Genomic DNA, 18,215 nt, shown 5'->3' with positions numbered 1-18,215 from the left:
GACCATTTCTCACCACCTCCTCCCTGACTGTACTACTCCAGGTCACCCTCACTTATCATTTAGACTCCTGCAATAGCTTCCTAACTCACTTTCCAGACTCACCTGTCATCTCTCCATAGTCTGTTCTCCAAAGAGCCACCCCAGTGATCTTTGGAAACCACGGGCAGATCAACTCACGCCCCTGCTCCCAATTCTCTAATAGCTTCCCACCACACTTAGAAGAAAATCCAAATCCCTTATTAAGACCTTCTATTATTTGACCCCCCGCCACCTCGCCAAACCCATTCCCTACCACTGGTAGCGGTAGGACATCCCTGCTGTTTTTCCAACACACCACGGATATTCCCAGCTTGGGGCCTTTGCCCTTTCTATACCCTCAGCTTGAAGGGTTCTTCCTCCGAGTGGTCACCAGGGCTCACTCCCTTACCTCATTCAGTCTTCTGCTCAAATGTCCCCTCCTCAGAAGCTGCTTTCCCTGATGACGCTATTATCCCCATCACTCTCCATCCCTTTCTCTGCTTTATTTTTCCTTTTTTCTCAACACCTCCTGCCTGAGGCAGGATTTTAGTTAGTTCGCTAGTTATTGACTTGCCCCCTAAAATAGAAGCTTCATGAGCCCCGGGACCCTTTATACCGTTGCATCCCCATTCCCAGAACAGTGCGTGGCACATAGGAAGCCCTCCAAAAATATGTGTTGCATGAAGGACTTGCCAAAGACAACGGATGCAAATAGGTGCCTATCCAGATTTCCACGGCCACCTGCCCCCACGCCCTTTTCCACTCCAGGGAGACATGGTGACACCTCAAGGGGTTCAGGGGGCCTCCGCTGCTTTCGTCCTCCCGCCTAGTGGGGGAGTCAAGACTCAGTGGGCGGTGAGCGGGGTGGTGGGGTGGGGTGGAAGAGCCGACGGGCGCCCCTCTCTATGGTCGGAGTCCCCAGGCTCCTCCTCCCAGCACCCGGCGTGCCTCTATGGTTCTTCCTGTCATTAGTCGGGAGGGGGCGCTGTGCGCAGGCGCGAGGTGACGCCGCGGCGGGGCCGGAAGGAGCGCGGCGGCGGCCTCGGCGGCGGCGACGGCGCTATCGGCGGCTGCCTGTGGTGACTGGAAGCCGCGGCGACAGCGGCCACCGAGCCCGCCTCGTGAGGGGACGAGCCGAGTGGCGAGTAAGTGTCGGCCGCCGGGCGCGCCCGGCTCCTCGGCGGGCTCTGTGAGGCGAGTGGCGTCTCCGCCTCCATGAGCCCGGGTGGGGGTGGGGGCGTCGCCGTGAGGGGCCGCGGGGCCGGGGGCGCGGGGCTGGCCCGGCGGCGGCGGCGGCCGCACGCGAGCGGGCCCGGGGCCGGGGTCGAGGCGGGAGCCACAAAGGCGCGGGCTGCCGGCGGACCCTCCCGCCGCTCCCGCCACTTCGGGAAGTTTCGCGGGCCGGTCGGTCGGCCTGCTGCGCGGCTGCGGCGGCGGACGCGCCGAGAGTCCGCGAGTCCTCGGCGGCCGCGCGCGTGGGGGCGGCGTCCGGGGAGCCGAGCGCGGCCCGGAGCCGCGGGGGGCGAGGCGCTGCGACTTGCAACTCGCCCGGGCGGGGCGGGGCGGGGCGGGCTCCCCCTTCCCCCGACTCAGCCCCGGACGAGTGTCCTCCCGGGCAGGGCGCGACTCCCCTCCCCGCCCCCCGGCGCTCTGCGAGCGTGCGGACCCTCTGTGCGCGCGGGGAACGTGAGCCCGACACGTGCGCCCGGAGCCCGGGCGGCGGGCGAGAGCGACGCTCCCGCGGGGCGGGCGGCCGGAGCGCGGCGGAGCAATTGTCAGACTTGGGGCCGCTTCCGTCCGGGGTCCTCCCCCCATTCCCCGCCGAGTGCCCGCCGGGTCCCGACGTTTCTAGGGGGGTCCCATGTAACCCAGGCGGGGGGCCCCCGGAGTGCGTAACTGGAACGCGCGGGGATAAGCGCCTTGGGATGGCGCGATCTGGACGTTTGGCTACGGCAAAGAGATGACTTAGTCGGCTGGGGGAGGACAGGGGACCCCTTGGGACGGACCCCAACCTGAGAGCGCTATGGAATGGCTTTGCTGGGTTTTGTTTATTTGTCCTAGTGCTTTATTGTGGCTGGGAGTAGGGAGTGGCCGAACTTGAACAAGTAGCTGGAGGGCCTGGGGCCAGACTTTGGACCTCTCTGTAGATCGAAATGGAGGCTTTAGATTTTTTTGTCCTGGAGGCTGGCAGCGGCGGAGAGGAAAGCCTTGCAGCCGCTACGGAGAAATCTAACGCTGAAAGTTTATGAAATCGGTTAAACGAGAGAGCCTCCGTTTGCCAACTAGCATAGCCCCTCCTTGATGGGGGTTTACTATGTTCTAGGCTGTGTTAAGGTCTCAAGGAATGACAGACGACACAAGTAATTCTCACGCCTGACAATGTTGTTGTTTTATCTTCGTTGTTAATAATAATAGGACAAAACCTATGCTGTGTGCCAGATGCTGTCCTAAGATCTACCATATATTAAGACTTTTAATCCTCAGTGACGTAGATTCTGTTAACATCCTTATTTTAAAAAGGAAGCAGACACGTGCTGAAGAGCGGCTTAGCGCGTCACCGAGCTTGTAAGGGTCGGAGCCGGCACTTGAACCGAGTCTGGTGGCAGAGTTCCCGCCCCTGATTATCCTGCTCTACGTACTGGGAGGGACATTTGATATTTATTCTCAGTTCATCCGGAGCATCTGCTTGGTGTCAGGCAGTGTGCTGTGTCCTGGGGCTCTGGGAAGAAATGAGGGGCAGGATCCGACGGTCTTGGACCTTGTTTTAGCAGAGGAGATAAACGTGAAACGTGGTTTCCTAAGCAATTCTGTGATTATTATTGTGCTCAGTACTTGGAAGAAGTGAGAGACGTGTGAGTGAACGCTGGGGATAGTCAGGAAAGGTTTTTCTCTGAGGAAGTGACTTTGAAGCTGAAATGCTGAAGGATGGGTAGAGTTAGTTGGGTCAGAGAGAGGCAGTGAAGAAGAGTAATCCAGCCTGGAGTGGAAGAAAGGAGCGTGGCATGTTCAGGGAACTGAACCATTGTCACAGGAGAATGAGGAATGGGGGGAGGAGGTATGAAGCGATGCTAGCTGTGTCAGCAAGGGTCATATGAGGCAGTTTTTCAGGCCATGGTAAGGATTTCTTTTTCTTGAGGAAGATTGGCCCTGAGCTAACATCTGCCGCCAGTCCTGCTCTTTTTGCTGAGGAAGACTGGCCCTGAGCTAACATCCCTGCCCATCTTCCTGTACTTTATATGTGGGATGCCTGCCACAGCATGGCTTGTTGAGAGGTGCCAGGTCCGCACCCAGGATCCAAACCTACAAACCCCAGGCCTCGGTAGCAGGACGTTTGGACTTAACTGCTACACCACCTGCCGGCCCCCACGATGAGGGTTTTGGTTCAACCGTGATGAGATTTGTGGTTTAAAAAGACTCTCGACGCGGGGCCGGCCCCGTGGCAGTGGCCGAGTGGTTGAGTTTGTGTGCTCTGCTTTGGTGGCTCAGGGTTTCGCCCGTTCTGATCCTGGGTGCGGACATGGCACCACTCGTCAGGCTATGCTGAGGGGGTGTCCCACATGCCACAACTAGAAGGACCCACAACTAAAAATATACAACTATGTACCGGGGGGCTTTGGGGAGAAAAAGGAAAAAATAAAATCTAAAAAACCCCCAAAAAACCTCTCGATGCTGTATGAAAATACATCAATGGGTAGAGCGTGCAGGCAGTATTAGGATAGAAGGAGCAGGGTGTCAGAGTTTACAAAGGATTTAACTGTAAAAAGGTCATTGAAAACACTGATTTTCCCCCTTGTGGAGGAGAGTCTGCTTACTTATCTGTCCCAGTTTCTGAACCAATTTTCAGTTGACAGTTGAGAAAAATCTTAATGATATAAGTTCAGCTTTTTAGCCCACCCACTGAAGATTTTGAATTTAATTTTTGGTTTAAAATCTTTCCTGTTGTAAAAAGACACTGGTAACGGGATTTTTAGAGCTCTTTTAAACTCAGCTTGATCTCCAGACTAATTGTTCACATAATTATTATCTGTAATTGGGAATGCTGTTTTGCCTTGGTTATTTCATTTTGTCTACATCTTCAAAGTGACACTCATTGCATTTTCTTATTCTGAACTCATCACTGCCTTATTCATTCTTAGTAGTATCACCGTCCTCCAGTCGCCTGATCTCAGCATCTAGGGCAGCGTTGACTCCTTTCTTCCTCTTGCCCTCATGGCCAGTTGCATACAAAAATTCCATTGAATCTAACTCTGCAGTCAGTACCTTGTCCCCTTTTCCTCCCCCTGCCTACTGTTGGCTCTGGTTCAGGCGTCACTGGCTCAAGTTTCCTAGATCTCCTGCCACCAGATGTCCTCTGCAGTCTGTCTTACACGTTGCAGCTAGTTTGACTCTCATTGCATTGCTTCCCATTGGTGAGGAAATAAAAATTTGAGCTCTGCTTCGGTTATGTTGACGCGTGGCAGAGCACCCCCAAACTTAGTGACTTAGCACAGCAGTTTGCTTTGTTGACAGTTTTGTGAGTCAGGAGATTAGGAAGGGCTCACCTAGGCCGTTTTTTCCTGGTCCTCAGGGCTGTCAGCTGAGGTGGCCGAGGCCCCAGCCACCAAAATCAATTTCCAAAATGGCTTCTTCACTCACATGCCTTGTCAGAGATTGCTGGAAGCTTGGGCTCAGCTGCCCCTTCCCTCTCCACGTAGCGTGAGAGCTTTCTCTCCAGCAGGATCGTCACACTTCCTCCAGGCTGAGTCTGGGCTCCCGGAGCCCTCGCTGGAAGCTGCTGTTCTCTGAAGGGCTATTCTAAGCCTGGAACTGGGACAGCGTTCAGTTTAGCTGAAATACTGCTGTCTCCACTGAGCCTTCCCTGACCACCTGCCCTCCTCCGACGGGAGTAGGCTCTTTATTGAATTAATGACTTCATACTTTGTAGGGTACTTATTTGTGTCCATATTTTCTCTCAGGACTCTTAAGTTCTTTGAGGCAAAATCCATGTTGGATTTTCTTTGTTTGTATCCCCCGTGGTGCATAACACAAATACTTTACGCCACGTAGCAAACCCACAGTAGTATTCTTTTAACAGCTGAATTCTTTTAACGTATTTTAATTTTAAAAGGTAATGTAAATCATACCAATTTAGCATTAAAAAAATCAGAAAATATATAGAACTAAAAAAATAAAACTACCTTAAACTTACTACTTAGAAATAACCATTATTAGTTCTTTGTTGGGTTGATTTAAGATGATTAAATACTAGTATGAACTTACAAAGAATGGGTATCCAAATAATGGTTAAGATGAGAAGCTAGTATTTGAGTGAACAGCAATAATCATTTATAGACACTTAAAAAAATAGGCTAGGAAGAGGTGTTGTGGGGGCTAGTATGACATGGGCTTGTCACCTTCTCCCAGCCTATGCCTCACTCTGCTTTGCCTCCCTTTCTCTGGAATGTTCAAAGAGATTAACTCATTGAATTTGAAACATCTTTCATTACCCCAAAATTGATGTTGCAGAAGTGACAGGCATATTTATGGAGATTACTCTAGAAAATGTTATCTGACTCTGGTTCTGTGTGGCTAGGCTGAACAGCCCGGTCTCTGACAGAGGAAGATGTTTTTGGAGCCACTCATTCATTCAGCAGCTGTGCGAGACGCTGGAAATATGGCTGCGAATAAGACATAGTCAAGGGCACATGGCGAAAACAATTAAAATGTGAACTCTTTGTTGTCATGTGTTGATTCATCCATGCAAGGAAGAGAAAGGGATTAAAAAAAATCATTAGGACAGTTGTAGGAGGTAGAAGAGAGCATAGAAGAACTGTCGTCCGATTGTCTTAAATTTTTACAATATAGTGGTAGTACATAAGATTCTCCACAGGGTCAATGAAGTGCTGAAATATATGCTAAATGTGGGTTCTAATTTGGAAGGATTAAATCCTGTGTTTGACTATATAGTCATAAATGTACATATGATAATTTTTGTTATAAAAAGAAGAGGCAAGAATGAAATAGTCTTTCTTGGGTGGCATTTCCTATTTCTGGACTGTACTTTTATTTAACTTTTCTTCAGCCATCTGAGAAGAAGTGAAAAGACTTACATAGAGCATCTTGCTACTTCCAGAGGGAGAATGAAGTTTCTTATAGAAGCAAATAGAAGTTATACTGCAAATAGTTATCATACTAGTAAAGAGTAACTTGGAAGAGGAAAGTAAAGGTCCCCTCCGCTGAGTTTATTATTAATAAACACTGTGATCTGTTGTGTTCTTGTGATAACAAAGCTCTTGTGTTAATGGCGTTTACCATATACAAAGTGGCTTCTCATATTTTGTTTAATCTTGAACATAGCCTTAGAAGGTAAGAATAGCTATTTCCATTTCACAGGTAATAATAATAGTCATACTTGTTGTGTGCCAGGCACTATGCTAAACGCTTTATATATATTTAACTCAATTTTAAAGTGACCGTTTCTCATTTTACAGATGAAGACACTAGGCCCCAGAGAATAAGCAGTTTATACAGAGTCACTGATGCGCTGACTGGTGAAACCAGCGTCCGTGCTTAAGGATTTTGATCTGGAGTCCAAGTGAGAGGACTGAGTGTCAGAGTTGAATGACCTTTACGGAGAAGCTAGGCAGGAGTAGAAATTCCATCACCAGGCTTCTTTTCTCGCTGCAGTTGGGGCCACTGTGTGTGCCACTCGTGAGGACTCTTGCTTTAAAGCACCACTAGTAATCTGCTTAACTACAAGCTTGACATTTTAAATTGGATGTAAAATGAACCACATTTCCCTTTGATTTCCAGTGTAAAATGGAAGGGATCTAGTTGTGGTAAAAGGAGAAATAAGAGACTAGGGGGCTGGCCCCGTGGCCGAGTGGTTAAGTTCGCGTGCTCCGCTGCAGGCGGCCCAGTGTTTCGTTAGTTCGAATCCTGGGCGCGGACATGGCACTGCTCATCAAACCACGCTGAGGCAGCGTCCCACATGCCACAACTGGAAGGACCCACAACGAAGAATACACAACTATGTACCGGGGGACTTTGGGGAGAAAAAGGAAAAAATAAAATCTTTAAAAAAAAAAAAAAAAAAAAAAATAAGAGACTTGGCTCTTGGAATTCTGTTCAGAATACTTTTTAAAAATTATATTTGAAAGAAAAAGGGCTTGATTAGATGCAGTTCAACTTTGACAGCAGAGCTCTTTCCTTTATACCATGCAATTTATAAATAACATTATTATTGTTATTTTAAGTGCGAGACCCAAACTTAGACTTTAATTTGTAAGTTTTAAAAATTGAGATACCTTTGTCCAGTTATAGATACCAGAAGGTTCTGTTGTAAATCTTAAACATAGTCTTGGAATACAACTTTGTATCCTCATAAGTTGGAAAAATGCTGTTATTATTCGACTATTAACGCTTTGGGGACATCATTTAATGAGAAGCCCGGGTCTGGGGCCTACCTCCTCTGAAGCAGATAATTTCTTTCAGGAAGGCAAAGCCAATTGAGATTGTCCGAGAGAGGAAGACCAGTGTTGAATGGCTAGGTTACAGGTAGGATCTTGGAACTAAAGAGGCCCCAGAGTGATTGTAATTGTCCCTCTTTGGTTGTTATTTATTGATTTTCATTCTTCTAATTTTCATCAAAGTAAAGAAAGAAAATGTTTAAAAAATCAGGCTACAGAAGGACTTAAGTAAAAGCAAAAGCAATTATCTTCTCTTCCTGACCCCCAGCTACTGTTTCACAGAGGCAGCCACCTTTTTTTTTTAATAATGGCTTTTTTCCATTATTTTCATTCTGAAATACAGCACACACGAAGAAGTTTTACCCCAAGCAACTAAGTTTAGGCCTATGCCTAAATTTTTTCTAAGCGGAGTCATTCAATATATATTCTTTTATGTCTGGATTCCTTCCCTCAGTTGTTAGGTTTTAAGATCCATCCATGTTGTGTGTGATTGTAATGGCTTCATTTTTGTTGCTGTATAGGTTTTCATTGTATGAACATACCACATGTATTTGTCTATTCCATCACTGATGTGAGTCCTCCATTTTTAGCTCCTTAGAAAACTGCTGTGAACATCCTTGTTCATAGACCTGGTGCATATAAGCATGCGCTTCTCTAATGTAGATCTCTAGCAGTGGATTGTTGGGTCTTGTGGGTCTGTATCTTCCCTTAGAGTTGGTAAAGTATCAAGCATTTTTGCACAGTTGCAGTACCAGTTTACTCTCCACCAGTAGTATAGGAAAGTCCCCATTGCTCCAAATTCTCAGTAACACTGGTCATCAGTTTTCAGACTTTTAGCGATTGTATGAGTTTGTAATATCTCATGAGAGTTTTTTACCCTTTCAAAATAAAGCAGTATGTAAAACCACATAAAACAAATGTATAGCTTAGTGAATTATTATAAGGCGCTTGTATCCCATACCCAGGCAAGAAGTAAACCATCCCAACCCCTCTGTGTCTCCTGTCCTGTTCATAGTTCATTCCTTCCCCCAAGATTAATTGTTAGTCTGACTTTTATAATCATTTTCTTGTTTCTTTATGGTTTTCTCACCCAAGAGTACATCCCTAGATGCTATAGTTTAATCTCACCCATTTAAAAAATTTGATAGATCCTTTAAATCAAAAGTTTCTCTTCCAGTCCTTTCTTTTTCCTTATAATTTATCTGTTGTTGAACATGAACCTTTTGACCTGTAGTTTCCCAGAGCCTAGATAAGTGTTTGTCAGACTTTAAAAAAATTATTCCCCATTGTATAGCCTTTTTAGATTTTTTTTCCCTATGTCTCCCCCATTAAATACCAAGGAATAAGATTTTGCTGGGATTGTATTTTGGAGGGTCACAAACCATTGCAATATGTAAGATCTTTTCATGCCCTTGTGAAATCGCCCCTGTTGAGAATACGTGGTCTGGATTGCATACTTATGGTACAATTCAGAAATTTCATTTTTCCTCTAGCTTCTATTCTAGAATTTTGGCTGAGTCCAGAGTCTTGACCAAACTCTATTTCACTGTTTGGCGTGACTATAGATAGTGTTATTTTCTCAGAAGGCACTGATGTATTGTTGGCTCTATCACGTTAGCAGCCAATGATAATTCAGTGTCTAGATCCGGTAATTCACTGAGAAATGCATAGTGATGATACTGTAATTAAATTTTTTAAATTGATATTAGAATATTTTTATAAAGAAGCTATTTTCTCGTCTACTGTTTGATTATCCAGTCATATCGTGCATACGGGAAAGGCAAGAAAGATGCCTGATTCTTTGCCTTTATTTTATCAATTTTAAAGATAATGTCTTGGTTCAATGTCATCCTCTGAAAATGACCTTTTCTTAAGAAAATTATGGGCTGGCCTGGTGGCGCAGCAGTTAGGTTTGCATGTTCCACTTTTGCCGGCCCGAGGTTCACAGGTTCGGATCCCGGGTGTGGACATGGCACCGCTTGGCAAGCCATGCTGTGGCAGACGTCCCACATGTAAAGTAGAGGAAAATGGACGCTGAGGTTAACTCGGCCAGTCTTCCTCAGCAAAAAGAGGAGCATTGGCAGCAGATGTTAGCTCAGGGCTAATCTTCCTCAAAAGAAAACAAAACAAAAAAAAACCCGAACACTTATACATCTTCTTAAAAGATTGATGCCATATCAATTATTAGCTTTATTGAAGCTCAAAATGTCCCGTCTTTGGCCACTGGGAGCCTCTTCAGGATTTTTTTTATGAGTTGTTCTGACAGGACCCAGTCTTTGATAAGTAGTCTTTGATAGCTTCCTTGCTGTCTGATGTGACAAGATGTTCCAGGCTCATTTTGTATGGTTCCTGCCCCAGACTTGGAATTAGTAATTTGTCCCAGAAGCCCTGGTTTCTTTTGGTGAGAAATAGTATTTCAAGACCATAATCTAGGCACTGTGGATGTTCATTGCTACAAATAGGTCATTGTTTTCAGGCGTTTTTTTCCTGGACAGAACTAAAATATTTTATGAGTTCATACTAGTATTTATAATTCAAATGTAGGACTATAGGGATTTTACTTAACTTTACTACTTTTATATTATAAATGTAATTCCTTTTTTCCCCCACTAAGAATCTTGATCCTCAAGGACAGAGGGATTGATAGGATTAGAATATTCCATAACTATTCATTTGTTTTAACCCATTACACACACAAAAATGTCAGAATGTCACAACCAATATTACTGTAAACAATTTTAAGGTTTTCCATATGTTTTCCCTCCCTATAATTTTTGTGATTGTACTATATCATTTAATTTTAGTTCTCATTTAATCTTAGTACTACAAGTAACTATATATTTAATGTTTACCACCAGTCTTTGTGTCAGTGTCTCTCTAGTCATTTCAGTTGCCTGAAGCTTCTTTTTCTGTTGATTCCTTAGGAAGTGCAAGTATAAACAATATTCCATAAGTTCTTGTATGTTGGTAAGTTTGTTTGTGCCCTTTACCTTAAAATTAGTTTTACTGGGTATAAAATCTCTGGCTCACTTTTTTTTTAAGTATCTTATTCCATTTTCTAATGGCATAAAGTATCGCTGTCAAAGTCTGTTAATAATCTAATTTTCTTTCTTTTGTAAGTCTAAGCCCAGGTGCTAAAGGATCTTTTCATTAAAGTCCAGTAATTTTGCTAGAATATTTCTTGGTAGTTGTCATTCCAGGTTGTTTTTCTTAGGTGTATACTGTGTTCTTTTGAAGTGCAGCATTAACATTTTTATTTTTGGTAAGTTTTTTTTTTCAGTTATAATTTTTAGTATTTTCTTTCCTTTTGATTTATTCAAGAGCTCCTGTTGTCTGTTATGTTGTATCATCTTTGTCTTGAATTTTGTTCCTTTATCTCTTATTTTTTCTATTTTAAAATTTTCTCCTTTCACCTTTTAGTTCTAAAGCAGAATGTTGTGTTTATTCATGCTTGTGTTCCTTCTAATTTAGTCTCACTCCTGAAAGATTTTTTTCTTTTATTTCTGTTTCTTTCCTGAGATTTGTCACTCCATTTCTAAGTTTTTCTGGTTCTGGTTTATGCTATTTGTATTATTTTCTTAATGTCCTTTAGTTTGTTATATCTTTCTGGCGTGTTTTCATTGTTTATAGGGATGTTTTGCTGCTTGTTTTTCTTGTGACTTCATGTGAAATTTGATATCAGTTCTTTTCTTTGCTTATTTATTTATTTATTTTTTGAGGAAGATTAGCCCTGAGCTAGCATCTGCTGCCAGTCCTCCTCTTTTTTGCTGAGGAAGACTGGCCCTGAGCTCACATCGGTGCCCATCTTCCTCTACTTTACATGTGGGACGCCTGACACAGCATGGCTTGCCAAGCGGTGCCATGTCCACACCCGGGATCCAAACCGGCGAACCCCGGGCCGCCAAAGCAGAACGTGCAAACGTAACTGCTGTGCCACTGGGCCGGCCCCTTCTTTGCTTATTTTTAATGAAATTAGTTTTCTTGGCTCTTTAGAAGGAGGTATAGTTTAAGATACTTTCCCTAACTTCACAGAGCTCCCTCATACAGTCTTCAAAATATATCAGCTTGCTTTTTGAGGTTTCTTGCCTCTGTTCTCTCTCTATCTGGACCTACCTTCTCTTTCCTTTGTCTCTATTTTCTCTATCTTACTCAATTTAACTCTGTTCCCAGCATTTTCTTCTCATTGTAGGGGCATGTCCTGCAAGGGAGCCCTCGTCAATTTGAAAAGTTCGTGGGTCCTAGAGTGCTATATCTCTTTGAAATCTTGCAGTGGACTCCTTGCATCCACCCACTATTGAATTGAGCAAGACCCCTTCCTAGTGTTAGTTGCTTTCTCAGATTGGCCTGTGTGCTTTCCAGTGAATACCTTTCAGTTATTTGGGGATTATCCTGTTCTCAGGTCCCAGTGGTACCCTGTGCTTTCTGAGTCACAAACGTTGATGCTTCAGAAATCATGTGGCTCTTAGTGGTTTGTCCTCATCTGCTATTTTGGAGTTTGTGGAGACTCCTTGCTGGGTTTTTTTTTTTGTAACTGAGTTTTTGTAACCATGGAATTTTTTTCTGTTTTTGTGTGTGAATTTGGAGAGGTTCAGAAGCTTTGGTGCTGCCATTACTGCTGTCTTCCCAGAATTTCCTTGTGGTTTTAGTTTGCATTCCTCTGATGTCTCATAATTTGGGCACTTTTTCATTTGTTTATTGGCCTTTTGGGTTTCCTCAAGGCACTCAACATTGTGAGTTCACATCTTTTAGCCCATTTTTCCTTTAAGTTGTCTGAATTTTTTTTTTTAATTAACGTGTAAGAGTTCTTTATATTTTCTTGTTAGGAGCCTTTTGTCAGTTACATGTATTGCAAATTTCTTCTCCCAGTTGCTTGCCTTTTCACTCTTAATTTCTTTAGTGAATAGAAGTTTTTAGTTTTTAGGTACAATATTTCAGTCTTTTGTGGATAGTGCTTTTTATATCCTATTTAAGACATCTTTCCCAATCTCAAGTTTGTGAAGATATTTTCTTATGTTACCTTCTAGAAACTTAATTATTTTACCTTTCCATTTAACTCAAGAGTTCACCTAAAGTTGTTTTTATCTAAGGCTTGAAGAAGTCTAGTTCCTTGCTATTCCTGCCTTTCCCCTCCCAAAATAAGCTTTCTAGTACAGCAGCATATAGTAAAAAAATCGTGTTTTTCCACTGCTCTGCAGTGCCACTGTTGTCAGAAATCAGATGTCCGTATATGAATGAATCTGTTTCTGGACTCTATTTTATTGGTCTGTTTTTCTCTTCTTTGCCAATACCACATTGTCTTAATTACTGTAGCTTTATAATAATAAGACTGACTGTCTTTTGTTTTTCTTTGTGAATACCTTGGTTACTCTTGGCTCTCTGCATTTTCCTGTAAATCTTAGAGTCAGCTAGTATATATCCATTTTTAAAATCTCATTAAAGCTATATTAAATCTAAAGATCAATTTGGGGAGAATTGACATCTTTACAAAATTGTTTTCCAACCCACAAATGTGGTATGTCTCTCCATTTATTTAGTCTGTACTTTCTTTCAGTGATGTTTTGCAATTTTCTGTGTAGAGGTCTTGCACGTCTTTCATTGCATTTATTCCTTGGTATTTGTTGGGTTTTGATGCTACTCTAAATAATATGCTTTTAAAATACCATTTTCTAATTGTTTCTTAACAGTATAGTGTTCATTTTTGTGTATTGACCTTTTATCCAGTGACTTTGTTATTCATTCATTCATTCACTTATTCATTCCAAAGATATCTCTGTGTACAGTTACATGTACAAATATACATAATTTTGTTCTCCTGTTATCTTCCAGAATTTTTATTGTTTTATCTTTCCTTGGTAATCCATCTGGAATTGATGGTTATGTGTGGTATAGGAATGGATCAAGACTCATTTTTTTCCTGTGTAGGTGGATATCCACTTGACCCGGTAATGTAAAGACCACTCTTTCCACTGCATTGCACTAGCACCTTTGTTTTTATGTGGGTGACAAAATGTGTGTGAGTCTGTTTCTGAGTCCTCTGTTCTATTTTTCTATCTTTGCATTGGTACCACAATTTTCTGCAAATGTTGCAACTTTTATTTCTTCATTTCAACGTGACATTTTATTTCTCTTTATTGCCCTGCTCCATTTGGTACAACCTCCAGTACAATGTTGACAAGAAATGGTGAGAACTCTCCTTCTCAATTTTAGAGAGAAAGCTTTTCAGTCTTTCAGTGTTAGGTGTGAGGTTTGCTCCAGTGTTTTTTAAATGCCTTTAATTAAATGAAGGAAGTTCCCTTCTAGTACCAATTTACTAGGAAAGTTTAGTCATGAACAGGTGTTGAATTTTAATGCTTTTTCTTTTCATCTCCTGTGACGATTATGTGGTTTTTCTCCTTTATTGCAGTAACGTAAGCTGCATTCCTTTGGTTATGATTTTTGTATTGGTGTTCATGAGAGATAGCAGTCTTTCTGGTAATGTTCTTACAAGCTTTTTATAAGAGGTAGCTTGAGCTAACCTCTGCCGCCAATCCTCCTCTTTTTTTGCTTTAGGAAGATTAGCCCTGAGCTAACATCTGTGCCAATCCTCTTCTATTTTTTTGTACGTGGGACATCTCCACAGCGTGGCTGGTGAGTGGAATAGGTCTGTGCCTGAGATCCAAACCCATGAACCCGGGACACCAAAGTGGAGCATGCGGACCTTTAACCACTTGGCCTTGGTGCCAGGCCCCTTTCAAGCTTTTAGTATCACAATTATACCAGCCTCATAAAATGGTTTCAGAAATAATGTTTGTTCTTTTTATATATTCTCTGAAAATTTTTATAGTGTTAGGTGCATTTCTTGCTCAAATGTTTAGAAGACTTTACTGGAGAAACTTTCCAGCTTGCAGTATTCTTTGTGGGAGGGTTATTAATTATTGATTTAATATGTTTATTTGATCTATTCAGATATAAATTTTTCTTTGTTTGTTGTGGTAAGTTGTGTCTCAAGGAGTTGATCCATTTCATCCAAAATGTCTAATTAATTGGTATAAAGTCATTTATAATATTCTCTTTATTTCATACACTCTTCAGTGATATCTTCTTTTACATTCCTGATAATAGTAATTTGTATTTTCTTTCTTTTTTCCTTAATCAGTCTTGATAAAGGTTTATCTATCTTTTTTTATTGTTTTTTTTATTATTGTTTAAAGATTGGCACCTGAGCTAATGACTGTTGCCAATCTTCTTTTTTTTTTTTCTGCTTTTTCTCCCCAAATCCCCCCAGTCCATAGTTGTATATCTTAGTTGTGGGTCCTTCTAGTTGTGGCAAGTGGGACGCCGCCTCGGGATGACCTGACCAGCGGTACCGTGTCCGCACCCAGGATCCTAACTGGTGGGACCCGGGGCCGCCAAAGCGGAGCACGCGAACTTAACCTCTTGGCCACGGGGCCAGCCCCTATCAATCTTTTTAAAGACTCAACTTTTTACTTGGATTTTTCTCAGTTGTGTGTTTGTAGTCTTTTCTTGATTTCTGCTCTTATGATTTTCTTATGTCTACTTTTTCTGGGTTTAATTTACTGCTCTTTTTCTAGCTTCTTGAGATCAAAGCTTGGATTGTTGATTTTTCAGTTGTTTTTCTTCTCTAAAATACGCATTTGGATCTGTAAATTGCTCTCTAAGCACTGCTTTAACTCGATCTCACACATTTCCATGTGTTTTGTTTTCATGATCTTTCAGTTCATTGAGTGAAAATAGTTTCTCATTTTCAGTGTAATTTCTCCTTTAACCCGTCAGTTGTTTAGGTTGCTTAATTTCCGATATTTAGAAATTTCCTACTTGTTTGTCTTTTACTGGCTCTTGTCAGATAACATGCTATATGATTTCAAGCCTGCGAAATTTGTTGAGGCTCAGCATATAGACTGTTTTATAAATGTTCCTTGTACACTTGAAAAGAATGTGTGTGTGCAGTTGTTGGCTGGAGTGGTCTGTAAATACCGGTGACGTCAGGCTGTTTGATAGTGCTGTACAAGCCTTCTATACAGCGCTAAGTGTGGATTTGCCTTACTTCCCGAAGATCTGTCAATTGAAGCTATGTGTATTTTGAAACTGTTATTAGAGTCATACAAATTTAGGATTGTGTTATCTCCACTGAGTTGACTCTGTTTTCTGGATGAAATCTCCCTACTTGTCTCTAACGATACTTCTTGTAATGTCTATTTTGTCTAATAGTAATATACAATTTCTATGGGTTTTCTTGTACCGAAAAAAGGGAAAAGATAAAATAGTTGAAAAGAGGATTGTGATTTATTTTTTAAAAATCGGATGAGCATTTTATAATGGAAAAATATAATATTGGAAATTAAATACTTATGAGTTGTTAATGTTCGATATGTTGCTTTCCATCCTTTTACTTTTTTTGTTCTTCCCTGCTTTATCTCCCCAAATCCCCCCTGGTACATAGTTGTATATCTTAGTTGCAGGTCCTTCTAGTTGTGGCATGCGCGACGCTGCCTTAACGTGGCCTGATGAGCGGTGTCATGTCTGCACCCAGGATCCGAACTAGCGAAACCCTGGGCCATCGAAGTGGAGCATGCAAACCTAACCACTTGGCCACGGGGCTGGCCCCCTTCATCCTTTTACTTTTAAACCTTTCCGTTTTCTTGTACTTTTAGTGTTTGTCTTGTAAAACAACACTTAGTTTGGTTTTATCTGTTCTGATAATCTTTGTCTTTTGATTGGAGTAGTCTGTATATGTAATATAATTTCTGATAGAATTCAGTTTTTTAAAGTTGTACAGCATAATGACTTGACGTATATGTTGTGAAATGATTATCACAAGTTTAGTTAACATCCATCATCTCATATAGATACAAAAAAAAGAAGAGAAATGTTTTTTTTTCCTTGAGATGAGAGCTTTGAGGATTTACTCTCTCAGCTTTCAAATGTACCATACAGCAGTGTTAACTGTAGTCTTTATGTTGTAGATTACGTTTCCAGTACTTATTTATCTTATAACTGGAAGTTTGTACCTTTTGACCACTGTCATTGAGTTCCCCCACCTCTCACCTCTGGTACCCACAGGTCTGATCTCTTTCTCTGTGAATTTGGTTTTCTTTAGATTCCACATGTAAGTGAGATCACATGGTATTTGTCTTTCTCTGTCTGACTTACCTCATTTAATACAATGCCCTCGGGATCCATCCATGTTTTCACAAGTCATAGGATTTCCTTCTTTTTTATAGCTGAATGGTATTCCATTTTCTTCGCCCATTCATCTGTTAATGGACACTTGGTGGTTTCCATGTCTTGCCTATTGTCCATAATGCTGCCGTGAACATGAGGTGCGGATGTCTCTTCAGCATAGTGATTTCATTTCCTTTGGATATATACCCAGAAGTGGAATTGCTGGATCATATGGTAGTTCTATTTTTAATTTTTTGAGGAACCTTCATACTATTTTCCATAGTGGCTACGCCAGTTTACAGTCCCATCAGCAGTGCACAAGGGTTCCCTTTTCTCCACATCCTTGCCACTAGTTGTTCTCTGATCTTTTTGATGATAGCCATTCCAGCAGGTGTGAGGTGCTATCTTATGCTTTTGATTTGCATTTCCCTGATGCTTAGTGATGTTGAGCACCTTTTCATATACCTCTTAGCCTTTAGAATATCTGACTTGGAAAAAAGTCTATTTAGGTCCTTTGCCCATTTTTTTATTCTTTTTTTCCTGAGTAAGATTGCCCTGAACTAACATCTGTTGCCAATCCTTTTTTTTTTTTTCGCTTGAGGAAGATTAGCCCTGAGCTAACATCTATGCCCATCATCCTCTATTTTTTTTTTGTATGTAGGACACCTCCACAGCCTAGCTGGTGAGTGGAGTAGGTCTGTGCCTGGGATCTGAACTTGTGAACCCAGGCTGCCAAAGTGGTGTGCACAGAACTTAAACCACTCAGCCACTGGGGTGGGCCCTGCCTGCCTTTGCCCATTTTTTACTTGGATTATTATTATTGGGGTTTTTTTGCTATTGACTCATATGAGTTCTTTATATATTTTGGATTTTTTTTTTAAGTTTTTATTTTTTTCCTTTTTCGCCCCAAAGTTCCCTGGTACATAGTTGTATATTCTTAGTTGTGGGTCCTGCTAATTGTGGCACGTGGGACGCTGCCTCAACGTGGTTTGATGAGCAGTGCCATGTCCGTGCCCAGGATTCGAACCAACGAAACACTGGCCGCCTGCAGCAGAGCATGCGAACTTAACCACTCGGCCACGGGGCCAGCCCCTATATATTTTGGATTTTAACTGCTTATCAGATATATGATTTGCAAACGTTTTCTCCTGTAGGTTGCTGTAATTGAGTTTTTAAGCATACTTTTTGTTTTTTATGTATCTCATTGGTTCTCTGATCCTTTATTCCTCACTTGTGTGTTCTTTGGCAGTAATTGGTTAATTTTTTATTATTCCATTTTTTCCCTCCTCTATTAGCTTTTTAGTTATGCATTCTTTTATTTTTATTTTTAATGGTGTTTTCTCCATAGGCTTAGAATGCTACCTTGATCCTTGATCAGATATGGGGGAAGGGTTTCAGTAGTCTCCTATTCTTAGTGTTTTTTTTTTTCATTTCAGATCCTTTGGAACAGATAGTCGCCATGTTTAGATATTAGCAAGTGCGTATGTTTTTGTCTGCATCGAAAATGGCAGAGGGAAACAACAATGAAGAGGTAATTCACTTGAACAACTTTCACTGCCACCGGGGACAAGGTAAGTGTTTGTTCTC

At 42.0% G+C, this 18,215-nt stretch overlaps 1 protein-coding gene across 2 annotated transcripts in view; it reads left to right on the top strand.

Annotated features, from left to right (window-relative positions):
* The first annotated feature begins 972 nt into the window (after nucleotides 1–972).
* Nucleotides 973–18,215, top strand: part of RNF216 (ring finger protein 216) — a 153,250-nt gene continuing 136,007 nt past the window's right edge. Inside the window, exons 1-2 of one of the 2 annotated variants that reach the window (XM_023655206.2) lie at nucleotides 973–1,163; nucleotides 18,065–18,199. In XM_023655206.2, coding sequence (XP_023510974.2) covers nucleotides 18,112–18,199 — 88 coding nt within the window. In that variant the 5' untranslated portion in view covers nucleotides 973–1,163; nucleotides 18,065–18,111. The remainder of the gene's footprint in view (nucleotides 1,164–18,064; nucleotides 18,200–18,215) is intronic. The other variant, XM_023655205.2, reaches the window with a different exon arrangement.

Source organism: Equus caballus, chromosome 13 (genome assembly GCF_041296265.1).
Source record: "Equus caballus isolate H_3958 breed thoroughbred chromosome 13, TB-T2T, whole genome shotgun sequence".
Taxonomy (NCBI): domain Eukaryota; kingdom Metazoa; phylum Chordata; class Mammalia; order Perissodactyla; family Equidae; genus Equus; species Equus caballus.
This window is presented reverse-complemented; position numbering and strand designations above follow the sequence as displayed.